Source organism: Mesoplodon densirostris, chromosome 2 (assembly GCF_025265405.1).
Source record: "Mesoplodon densirostris isolate mMesDen1 chromosome 2, mMesDen1 primary haplotype, whole genome shotgun sequence".
NCBI lineage: Eukaryota > Metazoa > Chordata > Mammalia > Artiodactyla > Ziphiidae > Mesoplodon > Mesoplodon densirostris.
In genome coordinates this window covers 14,101,599-14,125,397 of record NC_082662.1, presented here as the reverse complement: position 1 = coordinate 14,125,397, position 23,799 = coordinate 14,101,599, and the positions used below count along the sequence as shown (strand labels likewise).

At 55.8% G+C, this 23,799-nt stretch overlaps 1 protein-coding gene across 4 annotated transcripts in view; it reads right to left on the bottom strand.

The window, feature by feature from the left end:
- ARHGEF10L (Rho guanine nucleotide exchange factor 10 like) overlaps positions 1–23,799 on the bottom strand; it is a 146,158-nt gene that overhangs the window by 75,597 nt on the left and 46,762 nt on the right. For 3 of the 4 annotated variants that reach the window (XM_060089043.1, XM_060089044.1, XM_060089045.1), the window contains exons 5-8: positions 13,905–13,996; positions 12,056–12,139; positions 8,117–8,289; positions 427–535 (exon numbers count right to left, since the gene is read on the bottom strand). In XM_060089043.1, coding sequence (XP_059945026.1) covers positions 427–535; positions 8,117–8,289; positions 12,056–12,139; positions 13,905–13,996 — 458 coding nt within the window. The remainder of the gene's footprint in view (positions 1–426; positions 536–8,116; positions 8,290–12,055; positions 12,140–13,904; positions 13,997–23,799) is intronic. The other variant, XM_060089046.1, reaches the window with a different exon arrangement.

Here is a 23,799-nt window from a genome sequence, read left to right as displayed (position 1 = left end):
GCCTGTCTCCGTACTGTCCCAGGTGCTCCTGCAGGCAATACCACCTAACTCATCTTGGTGTCCCTGCACCCAGCACGGGGCATGGCACTTAGTAGGTGTTCAATAAATGTTGGCTGGTGGAGAGACAGGTGCATGGATAAAGAAGGGAATGAACAGGCGCATTCAAAGATGAGGTCAGGTGAGCCTGGGAGGCAAGAGGCCAAGGAGGAGGCCACGACAGAGACCAAGGGCAGGGATGCTGAAGGGAGAGGCCCACATTTCCCGGAAGAGATGGGGTCCACCTGCCACAGGCCGAGAAACAAGCTGGCACATTTGGGGATCAGTCCCCAAACCCCACCGCCAGAGGAGCCCGGACACCCAGTGACCTCGCCCACCCACCCCTGCCGAGCACGGAGCCCGCCCCTGGCCCGACCCGCAGCGCCTCACCGAGGACATCCTTCCTGTGCAGAAAGGACACTTTGCGCATGACTGCGATCCTCGTCTTCTCCAGCCCGTCCTTGGTCCCGCTCTTGGCGGCCTTCATGAGCTGGGTCATCTGAGCAAAGGCAGGGGGGCTCATCAGAGAAGCGGAAGGAGGCCTTGCGACATCTGCTACCAAGGGCCACCGGCCCTATCCAGGCCTCCCGGCCGGGGCTACAAACATGAGGACCCCGGAGCCCAGTGCCTCCCAGGGAGGTGGCAGCAGAGGCCAAGAAAGACAGCAGGGCAGTGCCACCCCGAGACCTCCTGGGAAGCGGTGGAAGGGCATTCACGCCCTGGGGGACCTTCCGGGGGGAACCCTCTTTACTAACCCAGTTTTTTCCCCTTGGGTGTCAAATTAAGGACATGGGGTGACACTGGGGAAAAGGCTCAAGGCCTGGAGTCCTAGGCCTGGTTCAGATCCCAGCCCTACCGCTCCCCCCCTACCGCGTGACTCTGGACAAGACCCTGAACCTCACTGAGCCTCAGTTTCCTCCCTGAGACCCGCCAGAGCCTGTGAGGACTAAACAGTGTCTGGGGAAGCATGCTGAACAGTAAAACGAGCTGCACAGATGCCCAAGCTTACTTCAGGAGGGGAGCACCCCCATCCCCTCAGTGGAACCCCGGCCCCCCCAATAGCCGGGTTTCTTACTGAGCCTCTGCCCAGGAACAAGGGGGAGGCTGGTGCCTCCACAGAGCCAGGCGCAGCTTCCCTCAGGTGGGGAGGACCTGTGAGCACGGGCGCAGCAAGCGAAGCAGACACGGGGCGCGGGCGGAGGCAGGCCCAGGACGGGGAAGCGGCACCCTGGGCCTGCAAACAGAGCTGCCGTCCCCTAACTCACTGCTTTGTCCCCTCAGCCCCCAGCCCAGTCCTGGAAGCTTCCCTGACACACAGCCAGTGCTAGAAGTTTCCACATGGTTGGCAATGCTCCCTGTCTGCGCTGTCCAACCTAGCAACAGCCAGCCACACGTCACCACTGGGCACTTGAGAGCTGGCGGGTGCGACTGAGGACCCCAAGTCCTGGTGATCTTTAATTTTAATGTACTTAAATGTAAAGAGCTGGGTGGCCATCATAATGGCCGGTACAGTTCCAGGAAACCCCCTCCTCCCTGAAGCTCTCTGCTGAAGGTGGGAAGCACTCATCTGGGGGTCCCTGGTCTCTGCTCTCACCATCACCTTCCTCCAAACACCCGCCCTGGTCCCCAGCATAAGGGCCCTGGCACTTCTCAAGGGTGTGGGTCAGGAAGGCTTGCTGAACACCAAGTGGGCGCTAAGGCTGGGGGCAGGGTGGTAACTTTTCAGGAACAAGACGACTTTCTGGAAACAACCAACAGCCAGCAGGGGAAAGGGAAGTCCCGGGCCCCTCCCTGCCTCTAAATGGTATGATTCTAGAGCAGCAGTTCTTGGCCTTTCAGAGAGGTGGGTGGGGCTGTCCTAAACACCTGTGAGAATCTAACGAGAGGGACATTCGACCCCAGACCCCAGAAACCGTACGAAGATGCTCCTCCTCCTCTGAGGGGGTCATGACCCCCAGACTGGAAACCTCTCTCCTGGAGCCCAGTTCCTGTCTCAGCAGAAAGCCATCGGGGGGCTGTCCTAGGAACCCCCAAAGTGGTCTTTGGGGGAACCATCAGAGACCCTTCCTGGGCCAAAAAAGAGCAACAGGTGAGCACCTGGAAGGCGTCCCTGGGTCAACCTGCCACCTCCACTGGCTCACAGCACTGAGCACAGAGCCCGACCTGGGGGCCGACTCAGGGGCCGGGCTGGGGAAAGCACCCTGGTCTCGACGCCGCCCTCCACGTGCTCCCTGCTCCTCCCTGGGCCGCAGCTTCCTGAGAAGCTGAATCTGCCCCCACCTCCAGTCACAGGGCTCTCAGAGGGTGTCCGTATAAGGGCCTTGCAAACTGTAAAGGGTCTCTCCGCCTCCTCCAGAGAGGCCTCCGGTTCTGAGAAAATGGGCAGGGCTACAGCACAGAGGGCGGGCAGGCTCTGGCTTGCACAGACCCAGGCTTGAACCCCAGTTCTGCCGCTGACCGCTGGTGGGACCACCAGCCAGTTGCCTCACTTGCTGGCCTCACTAACGCTGAATGACAGCAATAAGACAGCGGCCTCCCAGGGCGTCTCAGGGAGAAAACGGTCAGGCACACAAGTAGTAATGGTCACCATCCACTGAACTCTTAGGCTGTGCCCGGCGCGGCCCTAAGCACCTGACGGTTCTGAGCTCACATCCACCCTGGGGGCTGGTACTGTTCATGCCGCCATGTCACAGGCAAGGCAACTGAAGCTCAGAGAGGTCAAGAGGCCTGCCCAGGGTCACACAGCGAGGAGGTGGTGGGGCTGGCATTCAAATCCAGGCCTGCAGGCCTCCAAAGCCCACAGCACACAGTAGGTGCTCAAGGAATGGAAGCTACTGCTGTCCATATCATCACCCTTATGCAGAGGTCGGAGTCCCATCTGAGAAGAAGGTACTGCGGTTTCTCCTACTGGCCTCCTTACCCTGGACCTCTCTGAACAGCTCCGAGGCAGAACGTCCAATGTCACCAACAGTCATATTTTTCAAAGTGTAACCCAAACCCACCTGCCATAGTTACCAAATTCATAGATTCCTAGGCCTTGGCCCAGACCTGTAGAATCAGCCTCTCTGGGGGTGGAGCTCAGGAATCTGCATTTTTCAAAGCACTCAGGTGATTCTGAGGGCCCTAAAGTTTGAGAGCCCACACAGGAATTCTTATCGATGGTTAAGGTGTCAGTTGAGGGTGGGAAGAAAGAGATGCGAGGACATGGACAGGAGCGAGTCAGCCTTTGGCAGCAGCCCGCGCAGCCGTTGAAAGATGCCACCAAGTTCCAGGGCTCGAGGCAGCTCTGGGACTCAGCCCCGCCCCTGCAGCCCCAGAAGCAGCAGGAAAGGCCCCGGGAGCCCCCAGGACTTGGAGGGACAGACAGACAATACCTTATAATCGTACTTGTGCTTCAGCTCCTGCATGTCTCTCCCCCCAACTCTTAAAGCCAAGATGTCTCTCTTAGTCCTGGCGCATCGCTCCTTTAGCCTAGTCAGGTCTGGAGAAAGCTGGAGCCCCCAAGCAGCCAGGCAGAAGGACAGCAGGTGAGAGGAGCAGGCGGGGAGGGCAGGAGACAAAACACCGGCAACAGAGTAAAAAGGAGACTCAGGTGAGGTGGTGGATAGACAACTTGGGGCAGGTGGGATTGGGCACCTGGGGACCACCAGGCTCCTGCCTGGAATGAGCTCCAGCAGCATCCATGCCAAGCAGTTGGGGGCTGGGTCTCTGTAGCTGTCGGGGAGGAGAGGTGGGAGGGGAACAGCCCAGGCCCCCTCCCAGTGCTCGGAGGACAAGGACTGTGTCTCGGTCATCTCCCCATCCCAGGAGCCCAGCATGGGGCTCTCGACATAAGAGGTTCTTGGCAAGTTTCTGAGATGGATGAATGGCAGGTGGATGGATGGGTGGAATGGGTGGGCAAGGGGATAAATGGATGAGTGGGCAAATGCAGAAAGATGGGTGAATGCAGAGAGGGGTGGTTGGATGGATGGACAATAGACAGATGGGTAGATGGACAGGCTCATAGATGGATGGATAGACAGATAAATGGATGGATGGGTGAGCAAATGGATACATTTAGTTGGATGACTGTACAGCTGGGCAAATGGGTAGAGGAATGAAGAGACAGTCAGGTGAATTAATAAAAACATGGATGGATGGAAGCAGTGCTGTGCTGGTAAATATTCAACAAGTGGTTCTCCAGGAAAAAGAGCCCTGCCTTGTAGTATTTCCACGGCGTGAACACGCCCACCACAGCCAATTTCAGACTACCAATGTGACATCACTGAGTGTGAAGTTGGAAAGGGATGTGCACAATTGGTTCTTGGTTTCTTTTGAGCTAGGATGAGCTGGCTTGAGCACACCACTGGAGGAACAGAGGGAGGAATAGATGGAGGGAGGGATGGGCAGGCAACCGGATGGAGGGATAGGTGGCTGACTGGCTTACATACTATCTGGGAAGATGGACAGATAAATGGACAAACAGACAGACATTCAAATGCATGAACTGTAGGAGCAATAGTGATATTTGGTAAAATATAGAGAAGACCAGGACTGGGACTACTTGTAGAAAAGTAGACAAGCAGAGGAATCGAAAGCATGAGCTTAGAGGCAGGTGGGCCTACATTCAAATCACTGCTCCCCGCTTACCAGCTGGAAAAGTCTCTTTCCCTCTCTGAGTGACAGCTTCCTCACTGGTAAAGTAGCCATAATAATAATTACCTCATAGTATCACTGAGAAGGTTAAATGGACAAAGCATGTAAACCCCAGAGCTTAGTGAGTGTTCAAACAAATGGAAGCTTTTTTAGATATTAGACTATCTTTCAAATAATAAATGCTCAATATTTGTTGAATGGATGGACAGTTGACTGGATGGATGGATGGATGGATGGACAGATGGATGGACGGACGGAGGGATGAACAAGGTACTTCCTTTCCAATCCTATGTGATGTTGAGCTGCGGTTCTACAACCTACTTGCTGTGTGGCCCTCACCACAACATCTAACCTCTCTGAGCTTCTGTCGCTTAGGTCCTCTGATCAACAAAATGAGACTCTTAAAGCAAGTAATGCCAACCACTCTAGGGTATTAGGAACAATAAATGAAACTGCTCTGTCAGCTGTAGCCCACTGGGCAAATATTCACTATTGTTATACAAAGAAGTAGCAGGACAGGGATCCTTCTGAGAGTTACTCAGACTCCCCAGAAAACTGGAGTCCTGTTTCATCTGTAAATAAGGCTGACATGATAAATCATAAAGGACCTGGGCCTCTGCCTCTCTCAGGGTCCAAAGAACTAGATTCGAAGGTCAACTGCAGAATTAGCTGGATCAGAGTCAACCAGCTGAGGTCAGAGCTGGCATTGCTGCCCAGGCCCCTGGCCAACCGGGTCACGGTCACCTTAATTATGAAGAGATCACAGTCAGAAAGTGGAAAGGTTCAGTGGAACCCATTTCACAGCTGGGGAAAAAAAAGACATAACCTCCCACGGACCATGGGGGGCGACCAGCAGGCCCTCATTAATCAGGGTCAGGCTCCTGGTCACAGCTGGGTCAAGTGCTCCTGAGGAGGCCCCTCTGCAGACCACCAGTCATTTTCTTTGGCAAAAATCGGCCCACTGAGGGCTGGCTTGGCCAGACACCTGCAGGAGGGGCCCCACTAGTTCTTTTGCAGCTGCACGGGGTGCCAGGCTCCTGTTAGACTCTAAGGACAGGACCCGACTCCACCCAGATCTCTGCTGCCCAAGGCGCCCCAGCACAAACTACATACAGGCAAGCAGCGGTGGCGCAGGAAACATGCAGCGGCTGCAGCACGACGCGTAGGAGCAGTTGCGCCCCAAGCAGCTCAGGAGGGCAAAGCCCTGCAGGTGGGGCTGAGGTGGGGCGGTTCCCAGGCAGAGGGGGGTGTCAGAGGAAATGCCCCCCTACAATCCCTGGGAGCCTGCTGTTCAGGGAACAGGAGGGCCTGGGCCCATGGCCAGAGGAAAGTCCTCATGGTCAGAAATTCCAAGAACTCTGCATCGTTTGTCTGCTGAGGAAGAGTCCCAAGCCCCCAGCTTGAGGGTGTGCGGGACACAAGCCCAGGGGCAGCCCCCAGAGACCCCACCCCTGGGGCCAGGCCAAGGTGAGGGCCCGCCCAGCATTTCTCACGGTGCTCTGTGGGCCCCTTGCATCCCCGGAGGACAGAGCGCTGTTAAAAAGCAGATTGCCAGGCCCCCCCCAAACCCCGAACCTGGGAGCGAGGCCCCGACATCTGCGATTTCAACCAACTACCCACGTGATCCCGATGCCTGTGCAAGTCCGAGGACCACCATGGGAGAGCCCAAACTCAGCATCCCCACACGTCCTGCCCTGAGAGGTGCTGACGGTTCCCTCTGGGTCCCCAGCAAGAAGGCAGGGGGCCGGGGAAGCGGCCGTGGGAGATCAGATGGGACAGTCAGAGGCTGAGAACAAGGGCTGGCCCAGGCCTGGGGTCCCACCTGCTCACACCCTCAAGAGCCGGGCTGGGACACAGGAGTCCCACCCCCCCATGCAGAGGCTACCCAGGGCACGTGGCGCCTTCATAACCAAAGCCCCCTCTCTCCCCTAAACTAGAGCATGCTGCCCCTTCTAAGGACAGAAGCAGGAAGAGGCCTGTTCCTGGGCTTTCGCCTGGGTCATTCCTCCAACTGGGGACACCCTTCCCATCTCCTCTGGCTTCTGCACCCCAGCTCCCAACCCGCCTCTCTTGGAAGGAAGCCTCCTGTGATGAGGCCCATCAAATCCCACCTGTGTCGGGCAGGCGGCCATAGGTACACGGGCTTGTGTTCACAGAAAGGCATGTTTTCTTCATTTTTGACAAATCGTTTCATATTCGGTATCTCCTCCTAGACCACAAAGGTTCCCCAAGCCTGGGCTGGGTCTTCCAGTCCCCCTGTACCCCAACCCACACCCTAAGATATGGACTAGGCACAGAGTAGGTGTCAGAGATGCTTAACTTTTTTTGCTAGCAGGAGGTCAAGGCTGTTTTCCATGGTGCCACCCACGGGGGCCCAGCCGAGAGAAGACCACGTTTCAGGAGAGACCTGCTCAGCCCCCAGGCTTCCTGAGGACTTGGGAGCCCTCTTCATCTGAGTAAAGTCTGTCTGAAGACTCTTAGGTGTAGGTGCTGCTCTGGCCTGCGCCTCTCTCCCAGAAGGGATCCCCAAACTCAGAAAGGGGCAGGAGGCACTCAGAAAAACTTGGGAGTTGGAGGCCCCTGTAATCCAGCGTGGGCCTGGGGCCCCTGCCTGGTCCCTGCCCCACCTGCAGGCAGGACTCGCTGACAGGTTGAGCCCACTTGCCTCCCTGTGTCTTTTCAAAAGGAACCTTACAGAGACCCAGTCACCTCTGGTCGGGCAGGGCCTGTCTCTAAGAAGCTGCTCCCATTCAATCCCAAATCTCGGCATGGATAGAACCTGCCTTCTGGTGGCTTCTAGAGAACAAATGGGACAGGCAAGGCTGTCACAGAAAAGGAGGAACCAAACAATCCATCCTCCTCTTGGCTTCCGTGGCTCCTTCCATGAAATCAGAAGAATGAACTCTGTTCCAGGCAGAAACACTGGAAGCAATCAACGCATGGATGGCACTTTGAAAGGCTTTGGAAAGAAGCCTCCCAGGCACCTCTGACTTAGCCCGCTTGCTCACTTCCCCAGGGCAGAGGGCTGTGGGGGTCTCGGATCTATCTGAGAAGCATCCTGTGAGGCAAGGAGATCAAGCTGATTTCATCCATGTGTCAACTGTAATCAGTTGGTTAGGCTGCCCAAGCACTGTGTCGAGGAGGATTCTAAAGCCAGATCTGAGCCCGTGAGCATCGTCATCAATTGCTGGGTCTGCCACAGGCCTGGAGCAGGGGCAGCACATGTGCCAGGCACTAACCACGCCCGTCCTAGGTTTAGGGCTCTCCACGGCCAATCAGCAATGCAGGTGGGTCACTACCTGTCTCAGGATCACTGGGGCCACTTCTCCCTCTCTCACCATACATTCCTGGGAATCACTGAGGTTTAGGTACGAGTCTCAGGCCTGGCCCTCACCACCCCACTCGCAGGTGCCTTGGCTGGGGTGAGAGACGCCTTCCCCCTCACCTTGGGCTGGAAGGACACTCGGTGCTTGGCAGGCTCCGCCTCCGGCTTGGCCTCCTCCCCGGAGTCCTCGCTGTAGCTCTCAAACTCACTGGAGCTCCAGCCTAGGTCCTCCGTCTCCCGGGGTGCCCCATCCCGGTGCACATCCTCGTAGAGCAGGTTCCTCTCTGCCCCTGCTGGCCAAGAGACAGGGCTGGTGAGCCGAGGACCTGAGGCCAAGCCCACCAGCCCCTATTTCTGAACCCAGGCAGGCAGGTGGGGGCGTGGGTCGAGGTGGACCTTCAGCTCCACTTCCAGGTCCATAAGCAGGAGGCAGTGAGAACACGACATCCACCCCGCAGAGTGAAGAGGACGTGAAAAATGCAGAGAAGCACAAGAAACGTGCCTGGCACACAACCGGCTCAACAACTTCCCCTATCCGCATCACCTTGCTAGGATCTGAACGCTCATTTGAGGCTTCTGTGGCATTTTTTAGAGGAAAAGAGAAGCCCTAAGACCACATCCTGACTCAGGCCCTCAGCTCTGGCCTCAGCATCCTAGGGGGGAAAATGAAGATGGTCCGGGGCATTGAATGACTCAGATCCCTCACCCCAAATCTGAGTTCCCCGTGAGGGTCCAGGATGGTCCAGTAGGGGGCGCGTCTAGCCCAGCGTCCAGGAATGTTCCCTTTTCTTCCCCGGCCCCACAGGAAATGCCTTGAACGGGAAACTGGGGGACAGAGACCTGACAGTCCACTGGCCTGGAGGGACAGGTACCACGCCACCAGGGCCGGGCACTCTTGGGGTCCCTGTCAACTCGGGTTTGAGATGCTGTTTCTAGACTGAGGTGGGAAAACCAGTTTCCCGGGCCCAGAACACGGGGTCCCAGCCCCGGCCCCAGCTCCACCTCTGGGAGCTCTCAGCCTCACCTTCACCTCTGAGCTTCACTTCCTGGGCTGTTACCTGGAGAATAACTGAACTGCAGGCCTCACAAAAGTAAGGGCAGACTCAAAAAAAGTGCACGAAGGTGAAAATGCTTTTCGTTAACACAGACAAAATATGGCACTGAGATGGGTTTAAAAAAAAAAATCTGCTCAGAAACCACGCATTCTAAAGAGCAGAGAACTTTGGTTATTGGAGCCCTCTCTACAAAATGGGGATGATAAGCTGAAAGGTGGAGTAAATATAATATTTGCACAAAAAGCTCTTAGCCAAGAGCCTGGCACATGGCAGGCGTTCAGCAAAGAGCAGCTGATTAGTCGCGGGGGCTCTGGGTGGGCTTGAAGGTCTCCACACTGACCCCAAGCCTCCACCTCCCCCACACGGGAAAGCCGGGGGTGAGGGGTCAGGGAAGATTTTCAGCCAAAGAGCAAAACAGACACACTGGGGCTTAGCTGGAGACTCAGGTCCCAGGATCAGGAGGAAGCACGGGGTTATTTTTCAGCAAAAGATGATAGTGACTAACATCTCCAGGGGGTGGAGCAGCTGGTGACCAGGCTGTGAACTTCACAAGGCTGGGCTGCTTGTCCTATTACTGCAGTGGAGGCCCCGCAACCCGTGAGTCCAGGGGCAGAGCCCAGTTCTTGGGGCTGCCCCAGAAGAAGAACCACGTGGCATCTACTTCCCCTGACTTCTGGCCCCGCCCACCTACATCTACATGCCGGATTCTCCCAGCAGCCCTGTGGGGCTGGAAATTATCACCACCTCCCATCAGACAGATGAGAAAATGGGGCCCAGAGAAGACATGTGCTTGCCCGAAGTCAAGCAGTGAGCGGGGAGGGGGCTCCATCCACTCACCGTGCTGCCTTCCACGGAGGCACTGCTGTGCTGACGACCCCCTGGGCTCGTCCAGAAATACTCTCTCCAGTGGAGACAGTGTCACCAGATTCCTAAGCCTTCAGAGGCCTCACAGTGGCCTGGTCCCCGCTGCCCCCCACCTCCCCCCGCCTCCTGGGGTCACGGGCTTCACTAAGGCTCAGGAACATGGCTCCCCTTTCAAAGCACTTACCACCACCCACTCAGTGTTCTACATCAACTATCTCATGGCATCCTCCCCACAACCCAAGGAGGAAGCTAGCATTGCCCAGTTTTACAGATGCATCGACTGAAGCCAGAGAGATTAACCAGAAATTTTGCGGCATGACCCTCCCCAAAGTCCTGTGAGGTCAGGACAATATTCTGATTTCATACGAAGAAGCCAAGGCCCAAAGCACAGAGCGCTGTGCCCTAATTAATGGCAGAGCCGGGATGAAAGCCCAGGGCTGTGTGGGTCCACTGGCCTGTGCGGCCTGCACCTCAGTGGACAACCTCCCCACCGAGCGCCGGCTGAGCCCACAGGCCGTGCGGGTCAGTGTGGGGCCCTGGCAGGTGTGATGCTCACAGTGCTCCTCGTGGGATGTACCTGCTGAGGGCTGGGCCCAGCCTTGCCAACTCAACCCTCCCACAGCCCCGAGAGAGAGTGGGGGTCTCAGGGCAGGGGTCCTGGTCCTCAGCTGGCAGGCTCAACTGGCTCCCAGGCCACCTGCTCTTGCCCACCTCAGGGTAAACCCCAAGACATGCCATATCCCCACACCCTGGGGACCCGAGGGTGCCCAGTGAAGACTGTGACCAAGTGATTCGTGGCTTGATTGGATTCAGGTGGGAGAACAGCCCAAAGGGGTCAAATAATGGCCTCAGGCCACTCCGATCTCCTGGCTCTGGGACCTTCATCCAGCCACCCTTTCCCACTCTCCCGGATTCACATGAGCTACAAGCAGGAATGGGTTCCAGGCTCCTCCAGGGCTTGTTAAATGGATGGGTGGATCATGGGCCCACCCACCCTGCTCCTGGGACAGGTGTCAGGCGTGTGCCCCCGGGGGACGTCGGGCCTTGTCATGTTGTCTGTCTCTCCCGTTGGACTATGTGCTGCCCCAGGATGGTTACAGTCGCCCCTGTCAGACTAGGAGCTCCACAAATGCAGGGGCTGTTTCCCCCACTAGATGGGGAGCCCCTGAAGACAGGCAGAACAGTGTTGTAGAAAAAGCAGAGCCCAGCAGATGTCTATTCAAATTCTGGCTGTGTGATCTGGGGCTGGTGGCTTAACCTCTCTGATGTGACTGTCAACTGGAGCCATGGGCCCTGCCCTACTGACCTCACGGGGCTGACTGAATAGGGGAAGCAAATGCGTTTCATCTTTCATAAAATGCCACCCAAGTCCTTTTGGGGGGGAGGGGACAGAGCACAGACTTGGAGTCAGAATGACCCAGGTTCGAATCCCAGCTCTGCCTCTACAGTTTCCTCCTCTGAAGAATAAGGAGGTAATACCCTAAGTCAAAGTTCCAAAGCAGATTACAGGAGGTAAACCATGAAGAGCAGCTGGCAAAACGTGTTTAAGCAAAGACGGCTCTTACTGTGAATGGATATTAAATATCCCTCCTCTCTGGGTAGTCCTCCTTCCAGCTAGGTGAGAATGTGGGCCCAGTTCCAGCAGCACTCACCCTCCTCCACCCTGTTTCTCCTCTGTGGCCCCAATCTCCCTGGCAGGACCCAGGCTTTCCCTGGCTTTCTCTGCTTCACCATTCAGCAAGTCTGGATTATTAACCCATTTTCAGGAGGAATGGAGGCTTGGAAAAGTGAGTGATTTGCCTAGGCACCCACAGCCCAGCATGCCCCTGCACTTTAAGCCCTAACCCCTGCGCTTGAAGCGTTAACCCCTCCCCATGAAGCCCTAACCCCTCCCCATGGAGCCCTAACCCCGCCCCGTGAAGCCCTAACCCCGCCCCAGCCCCAGCCTGGCCGCGCCCTCAGCCATCTCCTGACTCTCCCGGGAAGACGGCCGTGGTTTTTAAAAGCAAGGAGGGGCCATGGACTGGGTGGGGCCGGGGAGGAAGTGGAAGGAGAGACCCTCCCCAGGCCCCGCCCTCCCGCCGCCCCTCCCACCCCTCCTCTGTCCGGAGAGAAGCAGGACGCCTGAAAGAGGCTTTACCGGGTTGATGGGCGTCGAGGTTCTCGCAGGGGACGTCGTCGTAAATCACATCTTCTTCCAGGGCGGGGAAAGTAAACCGGTCGACTGGGAGAGAAGGGAGAGGAAAAGAGCACGAAGGAGGCTGTGGTGGCCCAGGGCGGCTGCCAGACTGACAGCAGGACTGCACCAGCTGGCAGCTCCCTCCGCCCGCCCGCCCGCACCCCCACGGCTCAGCTGGGCCAGCATCCTGCAGCCCAGCCCCTGGGGAGCCCTGCCTGCCACTGCTCTGAGAGGACGCAGCTTCCCCTGCCTCTTCCCGCTCCCCGGCCCCTCCAAGACGCCCTCCCAGTGACTGCGGCACACGCCCCCTGCCGCCCCGACACCTGCAGGCCTGCCCCTCTGACTGATGGCACCTGCAGGGAGCATGAAGCAAACCCAGCACCTGTGCCCCAGGGCCCGGAAGCCTCTTCAGCCGCCCAGGCCCCCAGGACCACCCCAAAAGGAGTCACCCCCCCACACCCAGAGGCGGGGGAGGGCAAGGCAGCCATATCTAATGAGCACAGGATACGGCAGGAAGTGGGGGAATGGATTTGGAGAGTGGGGTTAAGGAGAGTCCCCCAAAACTCAGCCAGCGGGGTCCTGATTGGTTAAAAAAAGAAAAACAAAATTCTGCAAATGAGCACATCACTCCCCTAACAGTTTGCTGGGTGTGCTATGAGCAGGGCAGAGAGCACAGCCTGCCCATGTTACCTGCTCCTGAGCTGGAATATTTAAAGAGGTCTCCCCCCCATAACTGTGTGCCCAATCTCTGCCCTCTCTAGGGGCATGTGGCCCCAGCAGAGCGAGGGTATGGAAAACCAGTCCCCACCCCTGATGGTAGCCTGTCCTCACCCCACAGGCCTTCCAGGAAGACAGAGGACCAGATGGACTCTGAAGTCCCCGTTCCTAACTGCGTTGCTCCCTGCGGTCCCAGGGCCCCCAGAGCCCTGTAGGAGCCTCACCGCCCCCTCCCCACCGACACAGATTCTGCCTCCCACATGGCTCAGACCTGCCCAACCTCTCTCCAGGTCCCTGGCTCCAGCCACCAGCCTCCCTCCCCTGGACAGCCTCCAGCCCACCACCTTGTCTCGGAGCATCAGTGATGGGACTGAAATGCAGACGTGGTCTCATGGCTTCCTCTTGGCCTCTTATGGCTCACTGTCACTTTGGGGAAAGCACGGCCTCCGAGGGCACCCCACACACACTCTGGGAGGAACTGGGGAGATGGCAGCCTCACCTGGCCCTGCTCACCCCTTAGACCCTCCCCTCCACCACACCAAGGCTCACTGCTTCCGAGGTGCCAGGCATCCCCTCGCCCTTGGGCTCCGGCGCAGGCTGCCCTCTCAGCCTAGACACTCTTGCCCGGACCCCTGCTCCTTCACTCTCTGCCTCAGGACTCGTGGGCTCTCCCAACTCCCACCTCCCCAGCCTAGCACATGCGCTCTGCATGGTAACCGCCCGCCTATGTGTCTGGTTCTGCTGCCAGAGGGACCTCGTCTAGGTCACCGGTGTACACCCACCACCCAGATCACCCTGGCCCGCTGGAGGAGCTTTGGAAGTATTTGGGGGACAGGTGAGCAGCTGAATGTGTGATCTACTCCTGGATCACGACTCACATCGGGTGGCAAAGGGGGCAACTCTCAAGGGTGGGCAGTGGCCGGTCCACCTCAGAGCTGCCACCAAGCCCACAGCAGCCATGCAGCAAGGACAACCCCCCGGCTCGCATGAGCCCACATCAGCTCGCTCGGCCTAGAGAAGGGGAGGCTATCCTGACACCAACCTCCTGGGGCTGAGACCTGGGGGGCAGGGCGGGGGGATGCAGGGGACTTACTGCGACGGGAGCTCTTCCGTCTCCAGCTGGAGCGCCGGACCCCAGAGAAAGCTGTGTCCACGGCATCCCCATTGCTCACCACGGCCAGCACCCTGCGGGCGGAGAAGCAGGGCCAGTGAGCCGGGAGGATGGGACAGCTGGTTCCTTGAAGCGTCAGACAGCCCCTCACCAGGTGACAGCGCCACTTGCCCCCAAGGCCGAGCTGGGGAGGCCACAGCTGGGTTGGCCTTGGACACGCCCCGTCCCCTCTTGGTTTCCTCACCTTTAGAAGGCACTGTAAGGCCGACCTGCTGCTTTACAAGAGCATAAAGGTCAAACGTATTCACGGTGATAAGGGATAAGGGTCAGATGCTCTCCGGGCCAGGGCACCCTGTCTCTCCTCCACCAGGGCAGACTCAGTGGGCATCTCCATCTCCCCAGTCTCCACATGCAAAATGGAGGAGAGGACTGGGGGGCCTTGCGTCTGAGAGACAAGGACCTGCAAAGCTTCACAAGACCATGCACAGAAGGCAGGGCTTAATTCCCACACACACTTGAGGATGGGCTGGACCAGAGGCACACTTCCCGGTAGCAGAGAAGCAAAGGGAAAGCAGTGGAGAGACAGCAGACACCGCCTTAACCAAGTGGTCAAGTGAGCACCCCCAGTGCCGTCACTCGGGCATCATGTACTCCAGATACGACGTGATGAGAAGGGTGCTCACCTCTGTGGGATTCTAACCCCAAGCCCATAACCCCAGGCTAATCATGAGAAAAACACCAAACAAACCCAGATGGGGGAACATGCTCTAAAACACCTGCCCACTACTCCTCAACGCTCTCAAGATCAGGAAAAACAAAACTGAGGAACTGTCACAGAGCAGAGCAGTGTAAATGACAACTGGATGCCATGTGGGTCCTGGATGGGATCCCGGGACAGAAAAGGAACATAAGCAGAAAAACTGATGAAATCCAGATAAAGTCAGGAGTTCAGAGAATGGTAATGTACCAACATTGGTTTCTTAGTTTTGATAAATATCCCATGGTCGTGTAAGACGCTAACAATGGGGAAAACAGGATGAGGTGGTATATGGAACTCTACGTGCTACTTTTACAACATCCCTGTAAATCTAAAACTATCTTAGAGTGAAAAGTTTTTGTTTTTGTTTTTTTAAGCCCACGCTCAAAAAAAAAAAAAGCCACATCTGGCAACCCAGAGGGTAGAGGCCTTCTACTGTCCAAGGCAGCAGCCACTGTTATGAAGAATTGACTTGAACTTGCCAGCACGCAAGCCCTTAACAGAGGAGGAGGAGAGGGAGGGGGAGGGGGAGGGGGAACGGAGGGAGGGGAGGATGAGGGGGAGATGACAACCAGGAAGTGCAGGGAGAGGGGAGGGAGGAGAGTGAAGTGTGGAACACCTCCTTTGAGCAGGCCCTTGGCCTCGCCTTCGCAGTAGCACTGACAGGTAGATCCTGGCATCCTTCCCACTTCGGCAGGTGGCAGGCAGAGGAACCTGCCCAAGATCACTGGCCTGTGAGTGGCAGAGCCGGACAGTGAAGCCAGCCTGCTGGGCCCCTGAGCTGGGCTCTCAGGACTGCGTCTCAGGTAACAGAGCAAGGACGGCTGTGACAATGGAAACATGCCACGTCTGTGCTGTCCAGTGAGCCACGCGTGGCTACGGAGCACTTGGAAGGTGGCTAATGGAACTCGTGTGGCTAAGGAACTTAACTTTTCATTTTATTTCATTTTAGGTCATTTAATTTTAAATAGCCACATGTGGCTAGTGGCCCCCGAACAGGACAACACAGGCCGAAGCCACCAGCACTACTGGAGAAGCAAGACTCAGCTCCAATTTTACCGCCAGAAGTCAGCGGTGTCGCCTGGGGGTGAGGGGCACGTTTCAGTCCCGGGGTAACGCTTTCCATCAGCGGGAAGTTAAGGCCAAGAGGGGACAGGGCTGGTCTGGACCAGGACGGGTGCTGGGCTGGAGCCACCTGAGTCCCAGTCCCTAACAGCGCTTCCCTGAGTCACCACCTTCTCAACCTGGAGACGGCTTCAAGGTGCTGAGTCCAGCCGCTCGGAAATGCTCAGACAGAACCAAATCATTCCAGCGGGAGCTGACATGAGAGTTTGGCCGAATTTGGTTTTAAAGTTTGCTTTGCTACGTTAACCATGACAGCTGGTGACTACTGGAAGAACATGCCAGGTGCTGCTTGTTGTGCTTTACCTATATTTGCATATTTCACTACACAAGAGTGCACGTGAGGTAGGCACTGTTGTCCTCATTCTAAGATGGGGAAACTAAGACTCACGAAGTCTTGATGACGGACTCGACTGAAGTCACTCGGCTCATCAGAGGGAGCTGGGATCTGCAGCCCAGGCTGTCCGCCTGCAGAGTTTGCTCCTTCCACCAGACCATGTGCAAGTAGGGAACCCGCAGTCAAACATTCACCGACATCACAGATTCACTGTGTCACGACATCACTGCACCTCGCTTGACTACTCTCCCAACCATGTTTTTAAAAAGGAAAGAGAGAAAGAGCTCTTGGCATAGTCAGAGATGCATGTTCAAGGCTCTGTCCAGGAGAAATTGTGACACCAGCTCCAAGGCTGAGGTGCGTTTCGACAGTGAACACCCCAGAAGGTCTCGGGTAACCTCTAACGGTGACATGGAGGCGGGATGGGCATTTTGGGGTAAGGTCAGACAGCTTTAGAAGGGATCTGTGGGCTTCCCTGGTGGCACAGTGGTTGGGAGTCTGCCTGCCAATGCAGGGGACACGGGTTCAAGCCCTGGTTTGGGAAGATCCCACATGCCGCGGAGCAACTAGCCCCGTGAGCCACAATTACTGAGCCTGCGCGTCTGGAGCCTGTGCTCCACAACAAGAGAGGCCACGATAGTGAGAGGCCCGCGCACCGCGATGAAGAGCGGCCCCTGCTTGCCGCAACTGGAGAAAGCCCACGCACAGAAACGAAGACCCAACACAGCCAAAAATAAATAAATAAATAAATAAATAAATAAATAAATAAATAAAGGGATCTGTAACTGCTATGACATACTAAAAGCCAGGATGGGGCTGAAAATATGAGCCTCTAGTTTGCACGTTACCAAAACACAGTGAACTTATTTTTTCATTGTACTTCATTTTGAGTAATTTAATTTTTAACAGCCACATGTGGCTAGTGGCCCCCAAACAGGACAGCGTGGGTCTAAGCCACCGGCACTACTAGAGAAGCTAGTCTGGGCTCGTGCTTCTATTGAGCAGCCACCGAGGTACTGGTCCTGGCTTCCTGGGCTGGGGAGCAGGGGCCACACAGCAGGGCAGTCACCTTTATGCCCACCCTAAGTGCCTCAATGGCTGAGGCAAGCAGAGACACCAGGGGCCCCAAGGGAGGGAAGAGGCCAGTGCCCGTGCAGGCACAGGTTTTCTCAGGCTTGGTTGGAGACCACCAGCACCCCTGCCCTGCACTTTGCTGGTATCTTCTCTGCACCCAGCCCTAGGCAGAATGCTTGAGGACAAGTGTGTGTCTTATTGTGACCATGTTAAAGATGAGGAAAGTGAGGTTCAGAATTGGCAAGTACCTTGCCCCAAATCACCTGGCCAGCAAGTGGCAGAGTTGCGCTTTGCCTGCAAAGCCTTGCTCTTGACACCAACTCTGCTGCCCTCAGACCGGAGCAGGTGTTCCCCAGGCAGACGGGATGGGGAAGAGCCTCCCAGGCCAGGGAAGCAGTGGGCATGGCAAGAAATGAGGCTGGGGGTGCCTCCTCCCTCCCTGGCCCTTCTAGCTGCCTGCCAAGGCCACTGACCCACCCTGAGCCCACCCAGGGGCAGCCTCTCCCAGCTGCTGCCTGGCTGGAAAATCTAACTCTCCTTGTGAGCAAACACTCCTGGAGCCTCCCCAAAGGTTTCAGATAATAAAAGAGCCATAAAAAAGCAATAAGAGGCCAATTATCTCGCCCTTATCTGAGCTTCCTGCACTTCTAATGCTTCTCAGCTTGCACAGGCAAGAAAGGCCAGCCACTAAGATGACACCGTCTTACAAAGTGAGGCCTCCGCCACTCGAATACCAAAAAAAGGAGCCAAGTCCGTGGAGAGGAACAGAGAACAAGAAGCTGGGCAAAGAAGAGGAGGCCCCCCCATGACAGCGTTCACCGGACCAGACTGAGGTCAAGTACACCAGGAGTCCACCACAGAGCTCAAAGCACCTTCTGAGCCCACCTCCTCTCTCTCCAGGGACACGCCAGGGACAAGAGGGGAATGAGTGTCCTGTGACAGCAGGGACCTGCTCTGGCCTGGTCACCCCATTCCGTCAGCCCCTTCACACGAGGACACTCAGTGATGATGGATGCCCCCGCCCCCTGGCCTCTTTTAAAGACAAGAAGCCCCACTCTGAGAATGGCAGCACCCCTGCCCCTGCTGCTGCTGGGCCCGGTTGCTCAGCAGATTCCACAAGGTCCCTTCCCAGAGGCTACACAGTGTGAGTTATCAGAGAGAAGACCCCCAAAACCAGGGTGGCTGGGTGTGTGTGGGTGTGTGTGTGTGTGTGTGTGTGTGTGTGTTCGCGCGCACGCACACACGGTATTCCCGATGCCTTTTCCAGGACAAGGTATGAAAAATATGAAAGAGGAAAGAATTCCACCTTTGGGAATTGAAAGGACCAGAATAACATGAGCCTTATAAGGCCTTGAGTAAAACCCAATCTGCAGCAGACCGAGGGCTGGGACAGCAGGGCTTGCCCAGGACGGCCCGACTCAAGAGCATCACTCCCCTCAAGAAATCCCCCACCAGCACCACTATCACTATCCCTAAATCCAAGAGACACACAAGAAAGGCAAAAACATCAAGCCTGGATTAAGCCTGCTGCCAGTTTTCTTTTTAGCCCTGGCCATTTTCTAGTTCATATAGCATGTTAAAACCAGAAAGGGGGCAGGGGGGAGAGATAAAATGGGAGACTGGGATTGATATATACACACTACTATATATAAAATAGATACTTAATAAGGACCTACTGTATAGCACAGGGAACTCTACTCAATACTCTGTAATGACCTATATGGGAAAAGAATCTTAAAAAGAGTAGATATATGTATATGTGTAACTGATTCACTTTGCTATACAACTGAAACTAACACAACATTATAAATCAACTGTACTCTAATAAAGACTTAAAAAAAAAAAAAAAAAAAGAAGGACTTCCCTGGTGGTCCAGTAGTTAAGACTCTGCGCTTCCATTGAGGGGGCACAGGTTCGATCCCTGGTCGGGGAACTTCCACATGCCGCACGGTGCAGCCAAAAAAAAAAAAAAGGCAGAAGGACCTTGAAGATCACCTGGTAGGAGGATTCAAAGCAGCTGCCCACAGCAGTCATTTGGGAAGCTCCTCAGAGATACAGACCCAGAGCCCCTGCCCCAGTGATTCTGACCCATCGGCCAGGAGGGGCCCAGCATTGGTGTTTTTAAAGCTCTCTGCTGGCTCCACTGTGCAGCCAGGGTTGAGAACGGGGGAATCATGGGCTTAGGGTGGGAATAGACATATGCTCCAGAGCCAACAGACCTGGGATAAGATTACAGCTCTGCCACTTGGCTGTGGACCAGGACAGTGGCTAAACATCCTGGAGCTGCTGAGGGATGGGACGAATAATCACTCTACCTCCTGCCGTGAGGATTAAATGAGATAACACAGATATGGCACTTGGCACCTCTCTGTGCCTCAGTTTCCATATCTGTGAAATGGAGCAATAATACTTCTCTCTTTGGGTTCCGGGAAGGAGTAAATAAAGGCTTGTAAAACTCTTAGCAGAGGGTCTGGCCCATGATAAATAGCCCCGGTGCACTGTTTCCCTTCCCCCTCCTTCCCCTCCACCCCTCCTCCCCCTCCACCCCTCCTCCAGCTAACAGGGTCCCTGTATGCACTCACCTCTTCACACTGAGCCCGGCCACCCCTCACATACGGAATGGTTCTGGGCCCCAGACTGTTTGTACTGTGCCATCCCCCACATGGTCACAAATCCACTTACTGAATGAGCAGAGTGGGGAGGGGCCCCCAGGGAAGTCGGAGGAGGGGACCCTGACTTGATATCTATAACACAGTCCTCAGTGGGAAGCAAGCATCAAGGCCCCTGGGGAACCATCTTTCCCCACAGCCATAGACAATAACCCAGACCCCACCTTGGCCTTCTGCTCTGTGGTGCACGCACCTCCCTCCTGTCATCTCAAGGGCCCCAGGCTCAGCAGTCAGACCCAGGACAGGCACTGTACCCCCAGCAATAACTTATCAAGAGCCTTGTGGGGTATTGAAGAAGTTCCCATGGGAAAATGCTCACCCTATGTAATTCGGTCAAAAGGTGAGCTGAGAAACAGCATGTGCAATAAAACCACAGTTCTATAAAATATTGGTATATATACATATGTATACTTCTATCACAAGGAAGCTGGGTAGGAACATACAGTGATAGAATTAAAGGTTGCTGTTAGTCTATCATTTTCTGTACTTTCCAATTTTTCTACAATAAACATGCATGACTATTAGAAAAAAATAAAGAAAGAAAGGGAGAAGGAAAACACATCCCAGGCACCGTTGAGCAACAGATTGGCCAGCGCGGGGTCCCTTGTGCCCTGGAGTCCTGCTCCAGGCAGACCCACACCCTTTGAGGACAGTGATAAGAGCAGCTCGCTGGAGCATCTGGTCCTCACATTTCATTTAGCCTCCACTTTACAGAGACGAAATGGAAGGTTAAGCAGATCAGACAATGAACGGGTCCTGGGTTGTGGAGCTGATGTGGAAGACAGGCAAGGTCCCAACCAGATCTATGCAGGAGACGGGAGGGCAGGGGTTAGAACACTGGAAGCCAACCAGGTTCAACCGTGGTTCTGCCTCATCTCAGCTCCGTGTCCTGAGGCTGACAGCGTGTGTTCTCTGCACCTGCTTCTGCATCTGTAAACTGGGGATTACAGTAGCACCCACCTGTGAGTGTCACGAGCATTACTGGAGGCGGGAGAGGCTCTTAGAACAGGGCTTGGTGAATAATAAGTGCAGAATACGTGCAGGCCATGATTATCTGGCTACAGAGCCCATAAACACACCAAGGCACAGAATGTCAGCCCCCCGAGGGCAGGGACTGTCTGCCTCGGTCGCGGCAACGCCTGGCACATTGCAGGCACTCAGTAGAGAGGTGGAGGATGGAGGACAAAGGGGAAGGGCAGGGGGACTCCCAGCAGAACGCTGGCCTGGGTGGGCAGGGGGCTGCTGCGGAAGAGCAAACAGAGCCCCGGCCCTCTGGCTTTGAACCCAAGCGCCACTACCTGCCACTCGGCTCCCTTGGACCAGTGACTGCACCTCTCTGGGCCTGCACAACGGGACCCATAAGAATTGCCTCTTTCCAGGGCTGCTGTGTTAGTCTCCTACTGCTGCTGTGACAGTTACCACAACCTCAGTAACTTCAAACAACACAGATGTATGTTACAGCCATAAAGTTCCGAAATCCACAATGGGTTTCACTAGGGTAAAAGCAAGGTGTTGGCAGAGCTGTGCTCTTTCCGGCAGCTCTAAGGGAGAATCTGCTCCCTTGCCTCTTTCCAGCCTCTGGAAGCAACCTTGGCTCGTGGCCCCTCCTCCCTCTTCAAAGTCAACTGCACAGCATCTTTCAATCCCTCTCTGACTCCACAGGCCCCCTTATAAGGATCCTTGTGATTCCGTTGGGCCCGCCTGGATAATCCAGCATCATCTCAAGGCCCTTAACTTCATCACATCTGTACAAGGTCGCACATTCCCAGGTTCTGGGAATTAGAACATGGAAGTCTTAGAGAGGGACATTAATCTGCCTGCCACAGTTGTGCAAATCAAAATGAGATGCGCGTGGAAAGGGCTACATAAACTGTAACGTCCGTGCACATGTAAACTATTAGTACCATGTCTTCTTTGTACCAGGCACTGGGATGGAAGATGCATAAGGCAGAGTCCTGTCACTGCGGGGATCCAGGGGCGGACTTGACACATTCCTGAAGGGGGACTCGATGTAATGAATGCAAACCTGTGTACATTTTTTCAGGCCAGAGACTGTGTGGCCTTCATACTGGGGACTCAAAGGGTCTGTGACCCAAAGACCATAGCTCCTATATGGAAACCCCTTGTAGCCAGGGGTGGAAAAGGGGAAAAACAAAAATATAATTTTTCCAATTTAGGGACTGGTAAGGGGCCAGACAGAGGTCTTTCATGGGAAAAGGGTCCCCATAACCCTCCCATGAGGGACTCCACTGGGAGGGAAGCTTGTCTCTGTCAGTCCCCGGGTCCCATGGAGACCCTGCAGGACAGGACACAGGAGGCTATGAATGCTCTGGATCTGGGGAAACAGCAAGTTAAGGGCAAGCTCGGGATGCCAAACAACTCCAGACTGGGTCTGCAGCAATCTCACAAACCTTTATGGACACCTCCATTTCCTCCCGGGGCCAGGGGATACTCCAGCCTCGTCAAGCTGCCCCCCAAGAGCCCCCATGCTCCCCAGACCCTCGGCCCTCAGAAGCCACAAGGCCAGGCTGCAGGCAGGCCCTCCAGCGCCCTGTTTCCATCCTGTTCAAACACTGCTCCCCCAAGCCTGGTCTGATCTTCTCGGCACCTGATACGTCCGGGGAGGATGGGTCTCCTTGGCTCTCCCAGCTGCCCAGCTGCTTCCCTCAGGCTCCAGGCCCGGGTGAGAGACGCTGGCCAGTGGGCAACACAGTCCATCTTGCCTGGATAAGCCCAGGAAGGGGCAGGACAAGTACCTCCCGGGAGCCACTGAGAGTCCCTGCAGCTGGGCCAGGAGCCAACAGGAAATACTGAGGCTGCAGTGGGGCCGGTGGGGATGGCAGCGAAACTGGGCAGGAAAAGCAAACAAATGCAGAGGGCGTGGTGCGCTCAGAGGTGAGAGACACGGCCCGAGTCCGGGAAAACACAGGGAGCTGGCGACCTACGCGATCTCATTTCCCAGCCAGTACTTACTGGGTGCTCGGAGTGGCTGTGAGTTCACAGGTTTCAAAGTCCACCAGAAAGGCCAACCCTCTGAGCTCCAGCGGATGGATGGCTGTGGAGTCAGACGGGCCAAGCTCCAGCCCTGCCATTCACCAGCTCTGCAAGATCTCAGGTAAACTACTTCAACTCTAAGCCTCAGTTCCTCATCTGCAAAATGGGCATAATCAGTAGCCCCGCCTCCTAGGGCTGCATCGCCTAGGAGATGAGATCTTGTGCAGGAAGCACTCAACTCGGAGTGTGACTCAGGAAACAGCAGCCGACATGAGTGGCATCGGCGTGATCAGCCGCTCAGCCGCTTGAGGCCTCCCGTCCCGCTGGCCTCTGTCCTGGCCTCAGTCAGCTGCCAGAGTCGGAACCCCGGTTCAGAGATTCTGTTTCCACACGGTTTGTTTTCTCTTCATTTTCACGGAGACACTGAGAGTCACCTTTCAGACCCGGCTCCTCCTTCTGTCCCTTGGAATCCATCGTTCATTCAATGGGGATGCCTTCAGCACTCGCCCCGTGCCTGGCACCATGCTAAGCTGGGAGGATATGGCAGCAAACGAAATACCCGCCTCTCCCACCAAGAAAAATCCCTGTCCCCATGGAGCCGTCCTGCAGGTGGAGACGCGCTTCCACACCCCTCTACCATCACAAGACCTCTGTGTGGGGCAAGAGGGGAGGGGGCTGCTTGTACTCTGCTCCCATCTCAAGGGAAGGGGCGCCACCCAGAATCACACACAGGCAGGGCCGAGGCCACTCTGCTTGGCTCCCCAGGTGGGGTCTATGGAACATTCCAGCAACAGCTTGGACACTACTCTCCCAAGAGCTCAAGAGGCAAAGTTAGATCTCATAAGAGGCAAAGTTCTTACCCCAATAAACACACACCGAAGGGGATCGTTCATATGGAGCCAGCCACCCCTCCCAGCATGAACC